The 19,374-nt window shown below is 38.9% G+C and overlaps 1 protein-coding gene across 1 annotated transcript in view; it reads left to right on the top strand.

Moving 5' to 3' along the window:
• Positions 1-19,374, top strand: part of GEMIN5 (gem nuclear organelle associated protein 5) — a 41,309-nt gene continuing 21,935 nt past the window's right edge. Inside the window, exons 1-13 of the mRNA XM_019464502.2 lie at positions 1-242; positions 1,050-1,210; positions 1,899-2,080; positions 4,920-5,071; positions 5,266-5,385; positions 6,751-6,883; positions 7,781-7,946; positions 8,907-9,119; positions 10,034-10,119; positions 12,706-12,788; positions 14,240-14,376; positions 15,937-16,010; positions 16,691-16,872. Of these exons, the coding sequence (XP_019320047.2) occupies positions 77-242; positions 1,050-1,210; positions 1,899-2,080; positions 4,920-5,071; positions 5,266-5,385; positions 6,751-6,883; positions 7,781-7,946; positions 8,907-9,119; positions 10,034-10,119; positions 12,706-12,788; positions 14,240-14,376; positions 15,937-16,010; positions 16,691-16,872 (1,855 nt within the window). The 5' untranslated portion in view covers positions 1-76. The remainder of the gene's footprint in view (positions 243-1,049; positions 1,211-1,898; positions 2,081-4,919; positions 5,072-5,265; positions 5,386-6,750; positions 6,884-7,780; positions 7,947-8,906; positions 9,120-10,033; positions 10,120-12,705; positions 12,789-14,239; positions 14,377-15,936; positions 16,011-16,690; positions 16,873-19,374) is intronic.

The raw sequence follows: 19,374 nt of genomic DNA, 5'->3' as shown, positions 1-19,374 counted from the left end.
CCTTCCCGGCTACAGCGTGGGGTTGCTATCGGTGTGCGCCTGTGGCTCGTTCGTCTTTTCCCAGTGGCCTGTGATCATGGGGCAGGAGCCGCGCACGCTGCCGCCCTCTCCTAACTGGTACTGCGCCCGATGCAGTGATGCCGTGCCTGGGGGCCTCTTCGGCTTCGCGGCGCGGACCTCCGTTTTCCTTGTCCGCGTGGGCCCGGGCGCCGGCGCGATCCCTGGGACGCCCCCATTTCGAGGTAACTCCCCACCTCTGGGCCTCCTCCTTCCTGCCCTTCTTGGGTTCGCCAGAGGCGCTAAGTGGGTTTTTCTAGCTACCCTTCTTTACAGATGGGGAAACTTGAGGCCCAGGTAGGCAGAAAGATCTCTCACAGTCACTAAGCTTAGATGCGTCCGCATCTCCAAGATTGAGCTACACCACGCTGTGGCTGAGCAGTCCCGCCTCCTGGTGCTCTCACGTCGGACCTCTCACTCCCTGAAGTTATCCCTATCTAGACCCAGGCATTTATAACATGTGTGGCCTCCCTCCCCCTACGCAGCGCGCGCCGGCCCCCTAGAAGCCTTTCTGGGTTTAAGGGGCTGCCTACAGCGCCAGGCCCTACGCAAGATCCTGCAAATACAGAATACTCGTTGCTGTAAGATTAATGTGTTGAGCCAGATGCTTTCGGGCTCCAAACTAGATTTTGATCATGCCCTGGGATGTGGCAAGCCAGGCATTTCTTCTTTCCCAAATGACCTCTGGCCAGATCTAAATAAGAATCACTTTTACATTCTTCATTTGAGCCACTCCTCAGCCTGTGAACGGTCAGCATCAAGGGATAGCAACAGCATTTTACGGTTGAAAAGAGTGAGACTCAAGGAGATAAAATGGGCTGAAGTCTTGTGGCAGAGCCAGAACCAGCACTTGGGATTTCTGATTGTGAGTGCCTGGATATTTTTGTTATACCACGGGATAAGTGAGGTCCCACCCCACCCATCTAACAACAGAATGATTCTGCCAGGAATCTCAGGTAGCACTCTAACCTGGAATCTGGTTTTGCTTGAAGTCATAGGGGAATTGGTGGGACACACCGAAAGGGTCTCTGGCTTCACGTTTTCACATCACCCGGGTCAATACAACCTCTGTGCCACGAGCTCTGATGATGGGACTGTGAAAATCTGGGATGTAGAGACAAAAGCAGTTGTGACAGAGCATGCACTCCATCAGGTACCATGGCTTACTGGTTTCTCAGACCGTTATTAGATATCCGTGCTGAGGGTTCTTTTGTTTCAAGTATGCTAGCTCATCTGTTAATTTTCATGATAATGTTTATTAGTTGGATGAGAATAAGATGCCTCAAAACTTTTTTGGAAGGAGATAACATATAAACCAGAGGTCAGCAAACTACAGTGTGCTGCCTGTTTTTGCAGATTGTTTTATTGGAATGCTACCACAGTCAATTCATTTAAGTATTGGCTGCTTGCATGCTACAAGGCAGACTTGGGTAGTTGCACTAGAGACAGTATGGCCCACAAATCAAAAAATATCTACTCTCTGGTTCTGTCCATGAAAAAGACTCCTAATATAAACTGTAAATGAGTGAATAAAACTTGTTTCTAAACCAGATGATTACTTGATAAACCTGCCTTTTCAGAGAGTGTAGAAAAGGAGAAGACTCACTTAATCTTAGTAAGAACTTTGCATTAAGCTATTAAAGGCAGAAATGGTTTTAATGGTTCCTTGATCCTTAGGAGCTTAAATTCTACCATTTGGTTAATGTACTCTTGGCATACAAGTGGCACTAACACTAATTAAGTACCCCTCAACGTGCCTAGTATAGTACAGGTTTAAAATGAGGTAAAAATTCAGCATTGACAAATGAGAAGCAAATGTGTGTGTTTGTTTTGTTTTAAAGCATACAATATCAGCATTGCACTGGTCTCCTCAAGTAAAGGATTTAATAGTATCTGGAGATGAAAAAGGAGTAGTTTTCTGTTACTGGCTTAACAGAAATGACAGCCAGCACCTCTTTATAGAACCCAGGACAATTTTCTGTCTTACTTGCTCACCTCATCATGAAGATTTAGTAGCCATTGGGTAAGTACTATCCCCTCTGTATTGGTAATTTATTTTTGTTAATGAGCATATTTTGCATTTGCTTTATCTTTTCCTGTCCCTTTATTCTTCAAAGGAAATGATTTATAGGTATTAACCACTCCTTGGGCCCTTGGTAGCCTTTATTCCTATGACTTCCAGGTCCTCGCTATCTCTCTGCCTTTTTATTTCCTTAGTTTCTTCGATAATGTACTTTGCTCATTCTTCATATCTGATTTCTTCAGTCAGCCTCCAAATGTAGGAAATACCCTCTTTCCCCCTTTTTCTCCCTCAGTACTCAGGCTTGGAGATAACATTTACTCCCGGAGTGTCAGAGGACTCAGTTCTGTCCTGGTTCTCAGCCCTCCCTCTGGATTGGGAGAGTGTTTTGGCATTGGGCTCTGCCTCCACCTTGATCAATCACCAAGGTTGTTTCACATGAACTGCCTTGAGCAGGCACCCCCTTTTCCCTCACCACTCCATTTACCTCTATCCCAAAGATGTCCTTTCACACTAGTTTGAACACATGACATAAGCACTAGAGTGTCAGAGGACAAAGTATGGCGGGAGTGGACTCACCAGACTGAAGGTACAGTAGCAAAGGTACACGTGGAGACAGCAAACTTTTGTTTGTTGAACAAATGTGCGTAGACATGAAGCCAGAGGAGGTATGTGGCAGTTAAGGGAATATTAAATGGAAAATAATAAGGGCATGTTTTTATGCTGATGGAAATGAGGCAGAAGAGGGAGAGCTGAATACACGGAAAATGTAGTAAATACAGGAGTGATGTTGAGAAGTCAAGAGGGGACTGGATCCAGATCACAAGTAGAAAGGATAAGTGAGAACATGGAAATAGGGCAGGTGAGTTTGGAGATCTGGTTGGAAGAGGAGGGTGTTTCATCCTCCTGGCTTCTGCTTTTCTCCGTGAGGCATAAATCAGAAGGTGGAGTCAGGTTCAGAGTGGGGCTGAAAGCATGCAGAAAGATGTGAAAATAGTCCTCTCAGAGAATAGGAAAATGAGCTTACTGAGAGAGAATGTAGGACGAATGGTCCCTATTAAGTGCCAGGCTATGGATCAAAGTTATGAATTCAAAGTAAACTATTCAAGCTGATTGAGAAAGACTTTGGTTGGATCCAAGAAGGTTTGGGGTTTTGTGGAATAAATACCTCTAGGAGAGAGGGCACAAAGGAGCTAATGGTGTTTTTAAAGTTGTGATCATAATGATGGATCATGAAATCTGTGGCCTGAGGGGAAGGATAGGAAGACAGGTGTGGGAGCTTAATAGTGAAATGGAAGGGATCTGTGCATGCATGCATTGGTGACCTGCTAGGTGAAGTGGCAGCAGTGTTGCACTGGGGCACTAGAGAGGGAGCAGAAAAGGTGGCAGGTGTGGATCAGAGAAGGTTGAATCAGACCAACCTTGAAAGATGAGCAAGAATTCACGAGAAGAAATCTTTCAGGTATTAGGAACTGCATAGACACAGGATTGAATCAGAATGATTTGTTTCTGGAGGATCTTCAAAATGGTGATCCTTCCCTAAAGGGCTGATTAAAATTGCAGGACAGCTTGGTTACTGGACTGTAAGGTTGCATAACTTGAAGGTTTTCAAAGTCTGTGTCTGCAAAGACCGATAACAGTCTATGATTATTTTTTTTTTTTAATAAAGCTGTAATAGGGGAAATGTTTCTAATAAAAGAAAAATAAGTAGAGCTGGAATGTGTTTTTCCCTGTAGGATTGTCTAGTATGTAGGAAATGTAAATAGGTACACCCGCTTTGGAGAGCAGTGTTGCACATTCTAGTAAAGCAAAGGTGTACACATCTTAACATCCTGGCAGTTCCATTACTAGGCATCAAATCTGAAATTGTCTTAAGTGTGCATAAGATTATTAATGTCATTTTTTTGTTTGTAATAGCAAAAAACGGAAGCCCTTCAAAAGGGAAAATGAATAAACTTGTGCTGTCTTCATCAAGGGAGTGCTATCCAATAGTACAAATGACTGACCAGGAACTAGAGTTACATGCTTCAACATGGATGACTCACTAACAGTGAGTGAAAAAAAAACAATCTACAGAAAAACAGACCTCATGATACCATTTCTATGAAGTTTTAAAACCTACAAAATCATCTTCTGTCATCTTTAGGAATCTATACAAAGAAAGGCTAGGAATGTTGGAACACAGAATTCACCAATATCAGTTTACCTCTGGGAAAGAGAGGGAAAGAGGTTTGATTGGGGTGGGACGTACAAAGGATTTCAACTATATTGGTAATTGGGTGTATTCTTTTCTTAAGCTGGTTCTTCGGTATTCTTTATGTGTGTGAAAAAACTATAAGAATTTCTCAGCTTCCTCTGAATTCAAAAATGATAGTCTTGAAATACCCAGATCTAGAAGCTACAGTACTGCAGCTTTTGTTAAGTTCATAGTTAGAGAAATAGGATCACGTATTTAAAAAGGGCCGGGGAATAGGTTTAAGTGCGTTAGGTCAAATTCATCTGGAATTAGAGGGATTGCTGGGCCCCCAAAATAACCATTCTTCTGTAAGTTCCCTTCAAACACAAGCATGCTTTACACCTTGAGCTTGCTGCCAGGCAGTGTATGCAGTATTACTTAGTGCCAAGAGCTTGATTGGAGGTGGGGCACAAATGTGTCAGGACCACCAGGAAACAGAAAGTGAACACTTTGGAAAAAAGGACAAAACAAGATTCTTTCTTTCTTCCCTTCCCTCTTCCTCCAAACACACTTACCTTTTAGAAATGTAGAGTGATAACTCTTAAGTCAGAATGTTTACTGTTCTGTCTTCATTTTCCAGTAATATTTCTAACTCTTGTTTTTTAGCTACAAGGATGGCATAGTGGTTATAATTGACATCAGTAAGAAAGGAGAAGTTATTCACAGGCTTCGAGGCCACGATGATGAGATTCACTCCATAGCCTGGTGTCCCCTGCCTGGCGAAGATTGTTTATCCATAAGTCAAGAGGAAAATTCAGGTAGAGATGATTTAAGATCTAAAGAACAATGTGGATAAAACTGTATCATTTGAATTACATTTAAAACTTTAGCTCTTACAGATCAGATCTATAAATGTAATATCTAAGTTTTAGGATCCCTTGAAAACTAGTTTTTCTTTTGACAAGTTCATGTTTCATGTAAATTAAAAACAAAATTACCATCTCTACCCTAGAAGAACCTGCAATTCCCAATGGTAAAGTCACAGCACAAACTCCAGTAACAAAAGGCTGCTACTTAGCCACTGGAAGCAAAGATCAGACCATTCGAATCTGGAGCTGCTCTAGAGGCCGAGGTAAGATTCATGTTTGGTGTTTCTTTTGTGATATAACCTATAGTGACTGGTAGAAGTAGAAACTTTTTTATTGTGTCTTGTTATCCTAAGAGTGTGTCATCAGCTAGAAGGCAGTTCTTTACTTTTCTATCCAGAAAGTTACTTCACTAGTTTAGCCTGGGCTAGAACTCCCTGTGCTCTGAACATCTGACTTTGGTTTTGGACCAAAGAGGGTTTCTGATGCATTCATAGAAGGGTCATCATTTGTCACGGAAGGCAAGATGTTGGTTATAAGGATAGGAATGTTGGAACTTGGCAAGGCCTGAATCAGAGGATTGGGAAAGATCTCTAGAGCTAAAGGGTTTTTTTTTTTTTTTTTTTTTTTTTTAATCTATTTTTTTTTTTTTGTTAACGTTGTATTTATTTTTGAGACAGGGAGAGACAGAGCATGAACGGGGGAGGGTCAGAGAGAGGGAGACACAGAATCTGAAACAGGCTCCAGGCTCTGAGCTGTCAGCACAGAGCCCGACGCGGGGCTCGAACTCACTGACCGTGAGATCACGACCTGAGCTGAAGTCGGCCGCTTAACCGACTGAGCCACCCAGGCGCCCCTAGAGCTAAAGGTTTTAATACACAAATGCAGAATAATACGTACCCAGTGTAGAAGCGCATGTTTAAATGTTAAAGTTCATTTTATCCAAATTTCAGGGACCCTCAGTCATTCGGCTTTCCCAGGCTTCTCTCTTTGAACAGAACATTTGCCTTCAATTTAGAAATTGAGAGGAACTCCAAGCAAAGTGGATGTTACACTTATAATAAAACTCTAGCCTTTGTCTTTATAGCAGTCTTTTTTCTCTATATGCTTTAGTGCATATAAAGCAAATAGCATAGTGCTTGGCCATAATTCTAACATAGTCAGTGGTAACTAATACAATAATTTTGGAAAATGGAATTTTTTTAAAGAATTTTGGACTGCTTTTGGAGATACTAGGGCTGATACTCCCAGGTGGGACAACATAAGGCCCAGGATCCCTCCAGAAGGGTAACTTCTAAACCTTGTTAGATTTCTTGCCACTCTCCCCTGCCAACTTTGGAGAATCTGGAGTTGTGTTACTACCTGGGTTCACAATTCCAGTTGAAACCCCATTTTCCCAAACAGACAATATTAATGTGTGCTCAGGTTGCCAGGATAGCCTATAAAAAGTTTGTTTTACCTGAATTAGACAAGTATTAAAGCTATGTGTAATAACGTTTCCATGAGAAAATGAGGTCTGCATTCTAAGTAACCAAACTAACAAACTTTTAAACTGTACTGTGAACTGCTGGGGACTTTGCACGTGTGTTTTCACCGACTTGAGCACCCACCGACTTTCTTTCAATCTGCAGGGGTGATGGTTTTGAAATTGCCCTTTCTGAAGAGAAGAGGAGGGGGTGTAGACCCAACTATTAAAGAACGCCTTTGGTTGACACTGCATTGGCCCAAGGATCAACCAACACAGCTGGTATCCAGCTGTTTTGGGTAAGTTTTTCTGGTCATGCCCTCTCTGACATATTTTGTTTTCCTCTCTAGCTTCTTGAGGAATTCCTAGGCTCCTCTTTCTAGACATAGAAGATGGAAAAGGCAAGGGCTAAGGCTTATACTGTGACAGGCCATTTGTAATGGAAAAATCATGGGACAGATACCTGTGTTGTCTACTTACAGTGCTGAAAAAATACCAAATAAGTATAGCCTGGTAATTAAGAGCATGGACTCCAAAGTCAGACCAAATTGCATTTCCAGATCAGTCTCTTACCTTCTATGTGTTCATGAGTGTGACCCTTCGAACTTCAATTACATCATGTGTAAAAGAGGGAGCTTAGAGAATTCCCATCTCTTTGGATGATTATAGCCATTCATTGAACAGAATTTAGTGAGTACTAGCTTCTAGTTGTTTGAGGTAATAAGTGAATTTAGCAGATAAAAGCCCTGATTTCAAATGAAATGGTACAGGGAAAGCAGATAAAAATCCCCCCCTAAAATGCTGGTCATGGCCCTACTCTCCCACACCATCCCAAAAAAGAGTATAGTATGTGTTTAAGCTTTGGGGCTGTGCAAATTATGGTGGCATTTTACTATTAAAACTGTTAGTAAAATCTGTTCCAGAGGAAGTGCAGCACATTGACGGGGTTCAAAATAAGGTAAGAACCAGAGTTGCTCTGTCTCCAGCAACTAGGTTCCCTTCCCCATACACAGTGACACCTTGTTTTTGTGTGTTCTTTCTGAGCTGTTCTGTGCACATTTCAGAATATGCAATTTTTTTCTCCTTAAAAGAACAACTGATAGAAATTATTTGGCAACTGAGGGCCCACACTCTCCCCACATCTCTTGTTTCCAGATTGCTTGTGAAAGAGAACTAGTGCTTGTTTTTCCTCACAGAGGTGAGCTGTTGCTGTGGGATCTCACTCAGTCCTGGAGACGGAAATATACCCTCTTTAGTGCTTCATCAGAAGGGCAGAATCATTCAAGAATTGTGTTTAACTTATGCCCTTTACAAACGGAGGATGACAAACAGCTGCTGCTTTCCACATCAATGGATAGAGATGTAAGCACTGCTTAGTTTGCATTCACCATTGTAGAGCCCGTGATTTAGGAATTGGATAGGATCAGAGGGCTTTTCAAACCATCCATCAGTTCTCACGCCCCGCCTTACACCCCCATGCCCAGCCCAATCTCAGAGTTACTGTTACTGTTACTGACCAGAGCTAACTGTGGGAACAGCAGAGAGTTAGGGGAAAGGTGAGAAACCACCAAGATGCCTTTTTGTTAGAGCAGCTATGGTGAAAGATCGTAGATGTGTCCAGGGAAGGATGTATGAGACCATCATGCTTTGGCTTTAAAATATTCTTGTCTATAGTTAAGGTAGCAGAACCATCTGCTCTTGATGAAATCTCCAAGAGAGAATTGGCTATATTTAAGAATCTGTGACTTCATTGTTTTGCAGTTAGGCTAGGCTTATTTGATAGACTTTGTTTTCTCCCAAACCTCTGTTAAATGAGTGAAGATTAAAAATGTAGCATTCCTCCTTCCCCTGGGGATAAGATATTTTGCTTTTTGAGATAGCCCCTCTCATTTTCCCACTGTCCTGAGACCATCTTCATTCTTAGTTAGGATTTGCTAAATGAGATTACCAATGCTATAGTACAGTACAGTGGAAAGGCTGCTGGACTCTGGGAAATGAGCGGCCTGTATCTGGTTTTATTCATTTACCCTGAATTCACTTAACATCTCTGGGAATAAATATATTCTAAGATCCCTTTGGGCCTACAATTTATTACTTTTTCTTTTCCTAAGAGATACTTTTCCTACTACCTATTAGAATAAATTATATTTGTATATTATAATATATATTCTTTATATGTTATTATTATATATTCTTTATATTACCCATTCTTTGAGTCCATCCTGTTTGAGATGTTGATTCTTTTTCCTGTTTTTCTGATTTTTTTTTTTTTTTTTTTTTTTTTTTTTTTTACATTTAAACCCTAACCCTGGATATTTTTAGGTAAAATGTTGGGACATGGCCACCCTAGAGTGCTGCTGGTCCCTGCCTTCCCTTGGTGGATTTGCCTACAGCCTGGCTTTCTCTCCTGTGGACATGGGCTGTTTGGCCATAGGCGTTGGAGATGGTATGATCCGCGTATGGAATACACTCTCCATAAAGAACAACTATGATGTGAAAAATTTTTGGCAGGGGGTCAAGTCCAAGGTTACAGCGGTAAGGATGATTTCTTTGAGCTCTCTTGAACTTTTTTTCAAATAAGTAGTTGTTTTAGTAAGAAATTTGGAATAACCTGCATGTGCACTCACAGAAAATACATAAAGTTATAAACACATAATAAACAGTATCACACTATTAAAAATGATAATGTGGCTCTTTATTTGATGTGGAAAGATGTTGATGATTCATGAAAAATGAAAATTACAAAACATGGAATGCAGGTTACACAACAATATGTATAATTTTTTTGTTTTTCTCCAAAGTGATACCTCTGTTATGGCTCTTTAGTCTAAAAGCAGTAAATGTTTGTGGTTAAAAAGAAGACCATACAGAATTGTCATATCACTATATTGTTCACCTAAAACTAATACAACATTGTATGTCAATTATACTTTAGTAAAAAAAAAAAAAAAAATTGTACCAATTAAAAGGGAAAAAAAGAAAACCAAACAGTATAGGAGTGTAGGAAGCAAAATATTTTCCTACTCTCCACTCCATGCTCCCACTTTCATTATCCAGAGAAGCACTGTTGACAACCTGTGATATATCTTTCCAAATTTTATTATTAACAGGATCTTATTTTCTAAACTATTCTGGAATCTTTTATCCCCACTCAACAGTGTTTCATACACATCATTTAAATATTTGAGCCTATTTTTTTTTCAACTGTATATATTTAACTTTATTCATAAAAAATATCTGGCAAGATATAAAATGGGCAGTGCGGTGTTTTGAACAAGTGAGATGACCCGTGACTTTCACATTGTTTTTAATACTTTGTTTCTTTTAAATGAGAATTTGTTACTTTTTAAATTAGGAGACACCAAGAACGTGAAAGTGTTCCATTTGGATGCTCAAAAGATAACCTAAGGGCTCCCTTAACAGTATGCCGCTTCCCTCATGTTTTCTAGCTGTGCTGGCACCCAACCAAGGAAGGCTGTTTAGCTTTTGGAACTGATGATGGAAAAGTGGGATTGTATGACACCTACTCCAACAAGTAAGAAATAAAAGATTGTTTAGCCCATTGGCCATAATGTAGATGATGGAGTTAATTTTGATTCATAAACCTGGGTATACGTCGGAATTGGCCTGGGAAACATCTTTCAGATTCTGGCTCTGAGTCTGAGGCTTACAGCTTGGAATTTGATTTTTAAAAAATGTTTTCAGGTGGTGGTTCAGCCTGTCTGACCTATGGTTACCACTAAAATAAACCATTGGTTTATTTTTTCCCTCAGCTTTTCTTAACAAAAGTTTTCAGGCATCCATGAACATTGAAAGCGTAGTACAGAGAATATCTCTGCCTTCCATCTAGATTCACCAACTGTTAACAGTTTGCCATACTTGCCTTATTTTTGCACACTTAAAATTAACAGTAATTCCGTAATATCTAATATCCAGTCAATGTACAGATTTCCTCAATTGAGCCAAAAATGCTTTTCCTAGCTATTTTTTTCTTTTTCAAATTCATCTTTAGTTTGGGTTCACACACTGCATTTTGTTAGGTCTCTTTAGTCTCTCTTATTCTAGAAGACCACCCCCCACTTCTTTCATAACATTTGCCTTTTCAGTTTGAAGATTCTGGGTAAGTTTTTTTGTAGAATATTTTACATTTTGGTCTTTGTGTTGACTTCTAACTCATTTCAGTATTCCCTATATGTCCTGTAAACTAGATGTTATGTATTGAGCTTCATCGTCCATTCTGGTTGTCCTTAGCCAAGGGGACTACTGGGATATGCTGTCAGTGTAAAATGCGTGCCAGAGTTCAGAGATAGTCCCTCCCCCGCCTCCAAATTAAAATGTCTCCGTAATTATTTTGATTATATTTTAAAAGATAATACTTCTGTATATTGAGCTAAATAAAATACATTATTAAAATTGAATTTCACTTATTTCTTTTGCTTCTGTTAATGTGGCTACAAGAAAGTTTTAAGATGCCTATGTGGTTCATACATAAAACTCACATTATGCAACTGTTGAACACAGTTATCCTAGATGCTTGAGTAGATTCCATACCTGCACCGTTCAGTTTGATAGCCACATGTAGCTATTTACAGTTAAAAGAACTAAAATTTAATAAAATGAGAAGTTCAGTTCCTTGGTCTCATGAGCCACATTTCAAGTGCACAAGGCCCAGTGCTTACTGAGCAGCACTGTTCTAGACCAGGGATTGGGGAGCCATGGCTCATGAATTAAGAATGGTTCTACCTTTTTAAATTATTCGGAAAATATTAAAGAATATTTCATCGCATGAAAATTAAATAAAATTCAGATTTCAGTGTCCATAAACAAAGCTCTTATTGGAACCCAGCCACACTCATTTGTTTACACCTTATCGGAGCCTGCTTTCACACTACCAGAGCAGGGTGGGGGAGTTATGACAGAGACCTCAAGGCTCAAAAAGCCTTAGATATTTACTGTCTGTCCTTGTACAGGGTAAGTTTGCCTACCTGTTCCAGATCATTCATTTCTAAGTAAGAATTATTTACTATACTCAGAGTTAACCTTTTTAGATGCAATTTTGAGGTACACATGTGAACCTACATGCACTTAGTTACCTGCATTCTTTCGTTCTGCAGCTGGTAAACTCCACTTTCAATTCTCAAAAAATAATACACTATTGCAAAGAGGCATGTAAGAAAATAAAACTATATGTCATCACAAAACCGACTAATTCTATGAAATTACTATCTTCTGGTTATTATGAGGTGTGTAGTAGAAGGAAGGGTGCTGCCCTAGATACACTGTTAGGCATTCAGCCACAGATACTTATTCTGTTTCTTTCAGCCCAGAGAAATTGGGGTTTATTGTCTAGAATGACAACAACAAATGTGCCAGAAACATAGAAATAAATAAGTCAGCAGCTAGTTTTGTCATAGGTTCTGGATTCCTGGAATTCTCAAATCCTACAAAGAATACAGTTTACAGTTAAGGTAACAGCCACACTGCCCATTACTGACACCTCACATGTCATTAATCACCACAGCCTTCAAAATTACCCTCAAGAGCAAGTTTTCTTACAAAAACTTTAAAACTGAACTATTCTAAAATCTTGTCTTAGTTTAAGAATATGATATTAATGACAGGGTAAGCCTAAAATGACTTCTAGTCTTTTATCTGAAGGTGAGATGGGTTATATTTATATGATGACTGTATATGCTTAGCAGTAACCTTAGTTCTGGGCTGACTAGTTTGCATTTTCTGCCTTGTTCAGTATTTCTTCAGTTGTGATAGCCTTTACAGTGCTTATAACTACAGTAATATTAGAATACGTGACATTTAAGTAAAGTGGGCAACTCGGAGAGACGGGGGGGGGGAATTATTACAAACTGGCCAGATTTGGGGGGGATAATATTTTTTTCTGGGTAAAGTGTGTTTGGGACTTTATCATTTTGGTAGTAGATATCATTACATGGTATATTATTGAAGTGTTTGCTTCTCTACAATCAGCTATTTGGAGAAGGATGCTGTTAAATTGCTTTTCTCTAACATCAGCAACTAATAAGGGAGCTTTTAGAAAAAGATGGGTCTGTTTTCCACTGTGTCTTCTGTTTAAATCTTTCTTTGTAATCCCCCTTCCCTCCAGACCGCCACAGATTTCCAGCACGTATCATAAGAAGACTGTGTACACTTTAGCCTGGGGGCCACCACTGCCCCCCATTTCACTCGGTGAGTATCTGAGCCATTCTCTAGCAAACATGAGAGTATTCTCTTTCTTTTAATTTAATTGTAAGACACTCAAGCTGGAAAGTTACAAATATTCTAGTGCAGTGACTGCTTATGCAGACTACTGTGTCCCCAGAGGTCCATGAGGGCAGTCATAGCAGGTGATGTTAGAAATCATTCGCCCATACTAAGCATCCCCAAACTCTTAAGCATTATTTGATCTCTTCTAGCTGAATTTTTCCATTGTGCATGTAGTTGTCTCATGTTGGCTCCTGGTATCCAACCTAAAATTTGTTCACCAAAATTTGCTATCACTTTTTAATTTGATCAGAATTAGAATATTATTTAACTATAGTAATGCAGTAATGATTATCTGTTTTCACCTATAGTTACAGCAAACTTAGAATTCCTGAAATGATCTCTTGTCTTTACTGTATTCTGACCCTTTCCCTCTTCTGGCTGCTCAGCCCTCTCTTTCTTATCCCTAAAGAGATAGGTCTTTCAGAGTATCTTTTAAAATAAGTGTATTCATGGGGTGCTTGGATGGCTCAGCTGGTCTAGCATCTGACTCTTCATTTCAGTTCAGGTCATGATCTCACAGTTCATGGGAGCCCATGTCGGGCTCCACGCTGACAGTACAGAGCCTGCATGGGATTCTCCCTCTGCCCCTCTCCCACTCATGCATGCACTCCCTCCCCCCCTCTCTCTTTCAAAATAAATAAACTTAAAAAAAAAAAAATCAGTCAGTGTATTCAGATGTTTTTGCTTAACTTTTCTTAACCAGCTATAATGAAACATCTGTCCATTTCCATAGTAATTGCACTACACAGAGAGGATAATGGAAGTCATGAGAACTCAAGCAGCCCTGTAGCTGTAGTTCATTCCTTCATTCATTTAACAACTGTTTACTGGATTCTTGATTTGCACCAGGCATAGTTCTAGCAGTAGTGAAAATGAAACTTGTCCTTACAGAAACCAACAAGAACCACTGTTTGCTTGTTAAAGGTCAACAAGAAGATTGCCATAATACTAAAGAAATCATTGCTCTGAGGACAGCTTGTGACTTCCTATAACTTAAGAGTTAGTCATAGGAAAGCCTGCAGCTCCATATATTTAAATGCCCAAAGAGTAGGGTGCTCATTTCTGAAACAAAAGGCAAATTCTCATAAACACTGAGAACATGTTTTTTGACCCCAACTTTGGCACCCATACTATTTGAATGGCAGAAGAGTGTTTAAAGCAGATCTGTTACATTAGAAATACTAGTTTAGATTTAGTGTCTTTTTACTCCTCCCAACAACTGTGTTCATATACAAAGAACAGTGACTTTATTCTGGTGTGTTAATATAATTCTTTTAAAACAACTCAGACTATGCTATACTTGTACTGTAGTAACCAGTCGTTAAGCTGCTGAATTGCAAAAATGATAAGCTTTCTTTTCTTACCTCACTTAGGAGGAGAAGGAGACAGACCTTCCCTTACTTTATACAGCTGTGGAGGGGAAGGGATTGTCTTACAGCATAACCCTTGGAAGCTTGGTGGAGAGGCCTATGACATCAACAAACTAATCAGGGACACTAATTCAATCAAAGTGAGTTCTTATTATGTAAAGTCTTCTCCAAGTCTCTACATCTTCTTGGTTTCCCATTTTGCATAATAAATGCCATTATTAAAGATATCCATTATGCTCACTCAGATTTCTTAGATGTTCTTAAGAGCTTCAGTGAATTTGTGATTTATAAAACATAATGGAGAAGTCTTTATACCTGAGTAAAGCAAGGAAGTTAACCACAAAAAAAAAAAAGTTTGTCTCAATTGCCATGGTGATTTATGATAAACTTTCAGATCTTGGATATGAAGCATCCTTTTTAGGCCAGCTACTTACTCCAGAGTGAGACCTTGGTAAAGATAACTATAATATGGTGGCCAAGTGTGGCTAGAAGGTATTTTGCTCAAGACAGAATTGCCATTTTAATTTTCCATTTTTTACTGAAATAATTAACACATTTACACAAAAATAATACAAATAATTCCCTTTTATCCTTGACCCAGATATCCACATTTAATCACTTTTGCCTTACCATTTTATCAACGTCAGAACTGTCTTTTGAAGTGAAATATGTTGAGAGTTCTTTTACTCTTTCAAATGAGTATTTTTGTTGGTGCTCATTATTTTTGAATGGCTACCATAAAAATTACATTTAGTCATAAACTGAATTATTTTTATTGACTATATCCCTTCATTAAATGTCTCAACATTAACATTCAGCAATGAATAAAAGAGACAAAATTCCTGTTCCTAATGAGCTTTTAGTTTTGTGGCAGTTGAATATATATACAAGGAAGGGTGCCTGGCTGGCTCAGTCAGTGGAGTATGCGACTCTTGATTTTGGGGATGTGGTTTCAAGCCCCATATTGGGTGTAGAGATTACTTAAAAGTAAAATCTTTAAAAAAAAAAAGAAAAAAGAAAGAAACTTGGAATTCCTTCACGTGAACGGTAGCTGATGAAGCTGTTGGGCATACATGAGGTGGTCTAAAGAGACAAGTAAGAAAACAAGAGGGCCCAGTCAGCCTTGGGGAAAGACCAACCGAGTTATTAAAAAAAGGAACAGGAAAAGGGAAAGGAAAGAGAAAGAGAGGGAGGGAAAAGGAGGGAAGGGAAAGGAGAAGGAAAAGGAAAGGGAAAGGGAAAGGAAGGAAGAAAAGAAATAGAAATAGGAAGAAAACAAGGACATGTGTATGTATGTATATGTATGTATACGTATAGACGTGTGTGTGTGTGTATATACATATATATATATATGTGTGTGTTACTTATTTTGTTAAGGAGACATGACCCCCACGTTCTTAAATGGACGTGTTACACTCTCTGTTGTGGGATAAAATTAAAAAGTTTATTTTACAAGGTTAGACACTGTAGACATTGGGTATTTACTAGCCTCTCTTTTTTGTCCCAATTAAGGACATTACAATTTGAATATTTGCTCTTAGTAACTCTTTGGCTAATTATGTAGATTATGTACAAGTTGTAAAATTAGAACATTTCAAACTAGGGATTTTTTTTTCTCATGCTGTCATTATTGATTTGTAAGACATGCGGAGAGAAGAACAGTGTGCTTTTAGTCAAGATTGGTTTGTTTTGCTTTCTAGTACAAATTGCCTGTACACACAGAGGTCAGCTGGAAAGCAGATGGCAAAATCATGGCCCTTGGCAACGAAGATGGGTATGTGTTTGTTTCTTAAAAAAACACAAATTCAGAAAACTTTGTTTTTGTATGTATTACACATTTGATCAAAAGCTGACTAATGCCATCTATAGTTTTAGTTGGGGTAGCTTAGTTGAATATGATATTCTGATCTGTCCTTAATATCCTTGAATGATCTGAAAGCTCTTTGTATTTTTGAGAATGCAAAATAAGTTGGGTATTTTCAGTCTAAAGAAATGTTTGCCCATTCAGTGTTTCAGCTGTTTTATGCTTCACAAAATGTTGGTCTGCACTGAAATGCATAAATCGTCCTTCATTTTTTTAAACTAAGCCTGGGAAGAAATGGTTTTTAGACCTCACCATGCTCTTTCCAATGTTGATCCTAATTACATAGTCCTAATTTAGCCATTGGCTCATTAATTCTTTTAGCTTTTCCATAGCACCGTTTATTACAAGAGCCTGATAAACACAACTGCTGCCCAGAGATTGATGGGATTTTTTCAAAGCTGAATACATTTGTTTAAAAAAACAACTTTTTGTTTTTGGCTCTCTATAAGAGAGTGACCTCTGCAGTGATAGATAGGGTTATCCTATTCCATTTCACCTTTAGTTGAGTGATGGAATGAGGGAGATACTTGTTTGCATTAGATTGTAATTTGACCATCCATCTTTCTTGTCTCATGGGTTTGTGACTCCAGATCAATAGAAATATTTCAAGTTCCCAACCTGAAACTGATATGTACCATCCAGCAGCATCACAAGCTTGTGAATACCATTAGCTGGCATCATGAGCACGGCAGTCAGCCGGAGCTGAGCTATCTGATGGCCTCTGGGTCCAACAATGCGGTCATTTATGTGCACAACCTGAAGACTGTCATAGGTAACTTTGCTTTCTTACATCCTGGGGCCATATGTGTTCAGCTATTCTGCATTCCAAGTTTTGTACCTTTTTACTTATTTTTTGGTATTAAAATGTTATTCTTATTGTTGCTTCTGCTTTCAAAAGTAATATATTCATCTTACTTATAATAAGACAAAAATTTCAAACATGACAAAAAGGTTAACTTAAAAAATGAAGTTCCTCCCATAATAACATCCCTCAGTCATAACCAGCATGATGAGTTTGCTGAATGTTTTCTCCAGTTTTTTTTTCAGTATTGTTACTGCTGGGCACCTGGGTGGCTCAGTTGGTTAAACCTCCAACTTTGGCTCAGATCATGATTTCGCAGTTCGTGGGTTCATGCCCCGTGTTGGGCTCTGTGCTGACAGCTCAGAGCCGGGAGCCTTCTTCGGGTTCTGTGTCTCCCTCTCTCCATGCCCCTCCCCTGCTCACGTGTGGTGTCTCTCTCTCTCTCTCTCTCTCTTAAAAATAAATAAACATTTAAAAAAATTTTTTTAGTAAAATAAAAATAAAAAAAATAATAGAGTATTGTTATTGCTAAGTGGCTCCAAAAAGATTGTGCCAGTTTATACCCTCTTCCTTCAGTGTTTGAGTATTTTACACACACATCCCATTCCCATGTTTGACTATATCTAATTCTCATGGTCCTGTGAGGTAGACTGTGTTAGCCGCATTTTCCTGATGTTTAAATTGAGGCCCAGAGAAGTTAGCTTAACTTCCTAAAGTCCCAAAGCTAGTGTGGAGGGGAGCCTAGATTCAAGCCTGATTGCAGAACCTATGTGTTCTGGTAAGTACTATTCCTGCCTAGCAGGTTGATCTTTTTCACATTTCCATGACTTATTCCTTAAGGAGTCTTTGACCCTGCTCAGCACCCACAAAAACCATAATAGGTGGTTAGAAGAGCCCTTTTTTTTAATACAAAACAAGTGCGATTACTTCTTTCCTAATATGAAGAAATTATAATCTGACATTGTGCTGTTTGAAGAGTAGTGCCAAGTATGTGCTGTGAAAATAGTGAAAACAGTTGACATTTTCATTTTCTCTAGAATTTCCAGTAGTTATCTGAGAATCCTTATCTGTAACAACAAAAAATGATTCTAGCAGTGGTTCTCTCAAGTTAAAAGCAATATGGAAAACTATTAAAGTATAGACAGATTTTCCTAACAATAAGTAGTAGACAGTGTGTAACTAATGAGCATGATATGTTAGAAAGCTTATCCTGGTCTTTATCATTATTATCGGAATGCCAAGTTAAGCATCCACTTCGGCTGAGGGCATTGATTTAATTCCTCGGAGCAATGCAGATCTTTGTCTACTTTAACACTAATACCTTAGCTTGTTTTTTATTTTTTATCTACTGAATAATAGAACAAGGAAAAAAGTTGGCCAGAATCAATATCCCTTTCAGACTGGGAACTCTCATACTCTTGTTCAAACGTTCAACTGCTATTAACATTTTGTCATATTTGCTTGGTTTTTGTTTTTGTTTTGTTTCATTTTGTTTTGTTTTGTTTTGTTTTTTGCTTTAAATATTTCTTTCAGGGAGAGGACCCCACACTCCTACTCAGTTAAGGGAAGCATTTTTACAGCCTTAAGGTCTTTTATTTTTTTTATATTTACCATGCCATGAATTCATATGGAATGGGTTCCAGCAGCTCAGACTCCTTTCCGCTGGTCCTCACAGAGTGTGCTTCTCTGGGTGCTTCAGTTGAACCCAAGTACCTTTCTCCTTGGCTTCTTTCTTTTTCTGATCATTTTCCTTCACTGCTTCAGGAAGCTATCTTGGCTCTTCGAGTGCTTTATATGCTCAATACATACATTAGTTCTCTTGGCAAGAATCTTGTCCTTGTTTGTTTACAATAATGCCAAAAGCATGCTGGGTAACACCATAGGCTCTTCCAGTTTTGCCATGGTAAAATTCGTGTGGCATTCCTTTTTGAACAGTGCCTATTCCCTTGATGTCCACAGTATCACTTTTCTTGTAGATTAACATGTATGTGGCCAAAGGAACAACTCCAAGTTTTCTAAAAGGCATAGGGAACATACAGCGAGTACCTCTCCTCTTTCCCTTTGTGTTGGTCCTTGTGGCAAATTATTAGAAAATGGCAGTTCTGGCTGAAAGGGATAATTGCTGCTTGGTTCTCTATGTGTCTGTGTATGTACTTTTCCCAAACCTTTTGTGTTGAATGCGTCATTCTCTCCATGTCCCTTAATATTTGTGTATTTTGTAAGAATAAGGATATTCCCTTACAATCCACAATTCCACTATCAACTTGAGTTAATTTAACAATATACAATGGTTTAATCTATCATCCATATTCTAGTTTTGTTGATTGATCCAATAATATCCTTTATATCTAGAATAGTTTCTCAGCCCTTTTTCATTTTTAAACTGTATTTATTTTTGAGATAGCACACGCATGAGCAAGGGAGGGGCAGAGAGAGAGAGGACAAGGAGAATCCCAAGCAGGCTCCACACTC

Source organism: Panthera pardus, unplaced genomic scaffold (genome assembly GCF_024362965.1).
Source record: "Panthera pardus isolate Hobbes unplaced genomic scaffold, ASM2436296v1 HiC_scaffold_2, whole genome shotgun sequence".
Lineage (NCBI taxonomy): Eukaryota > Metazoa > Chordata > Mammalia > Carnivora > Felidae > Panthera > Panthera pardus.
This window is presented reverse-complemented; position numbering and strand designations above follow the sequence as displayed.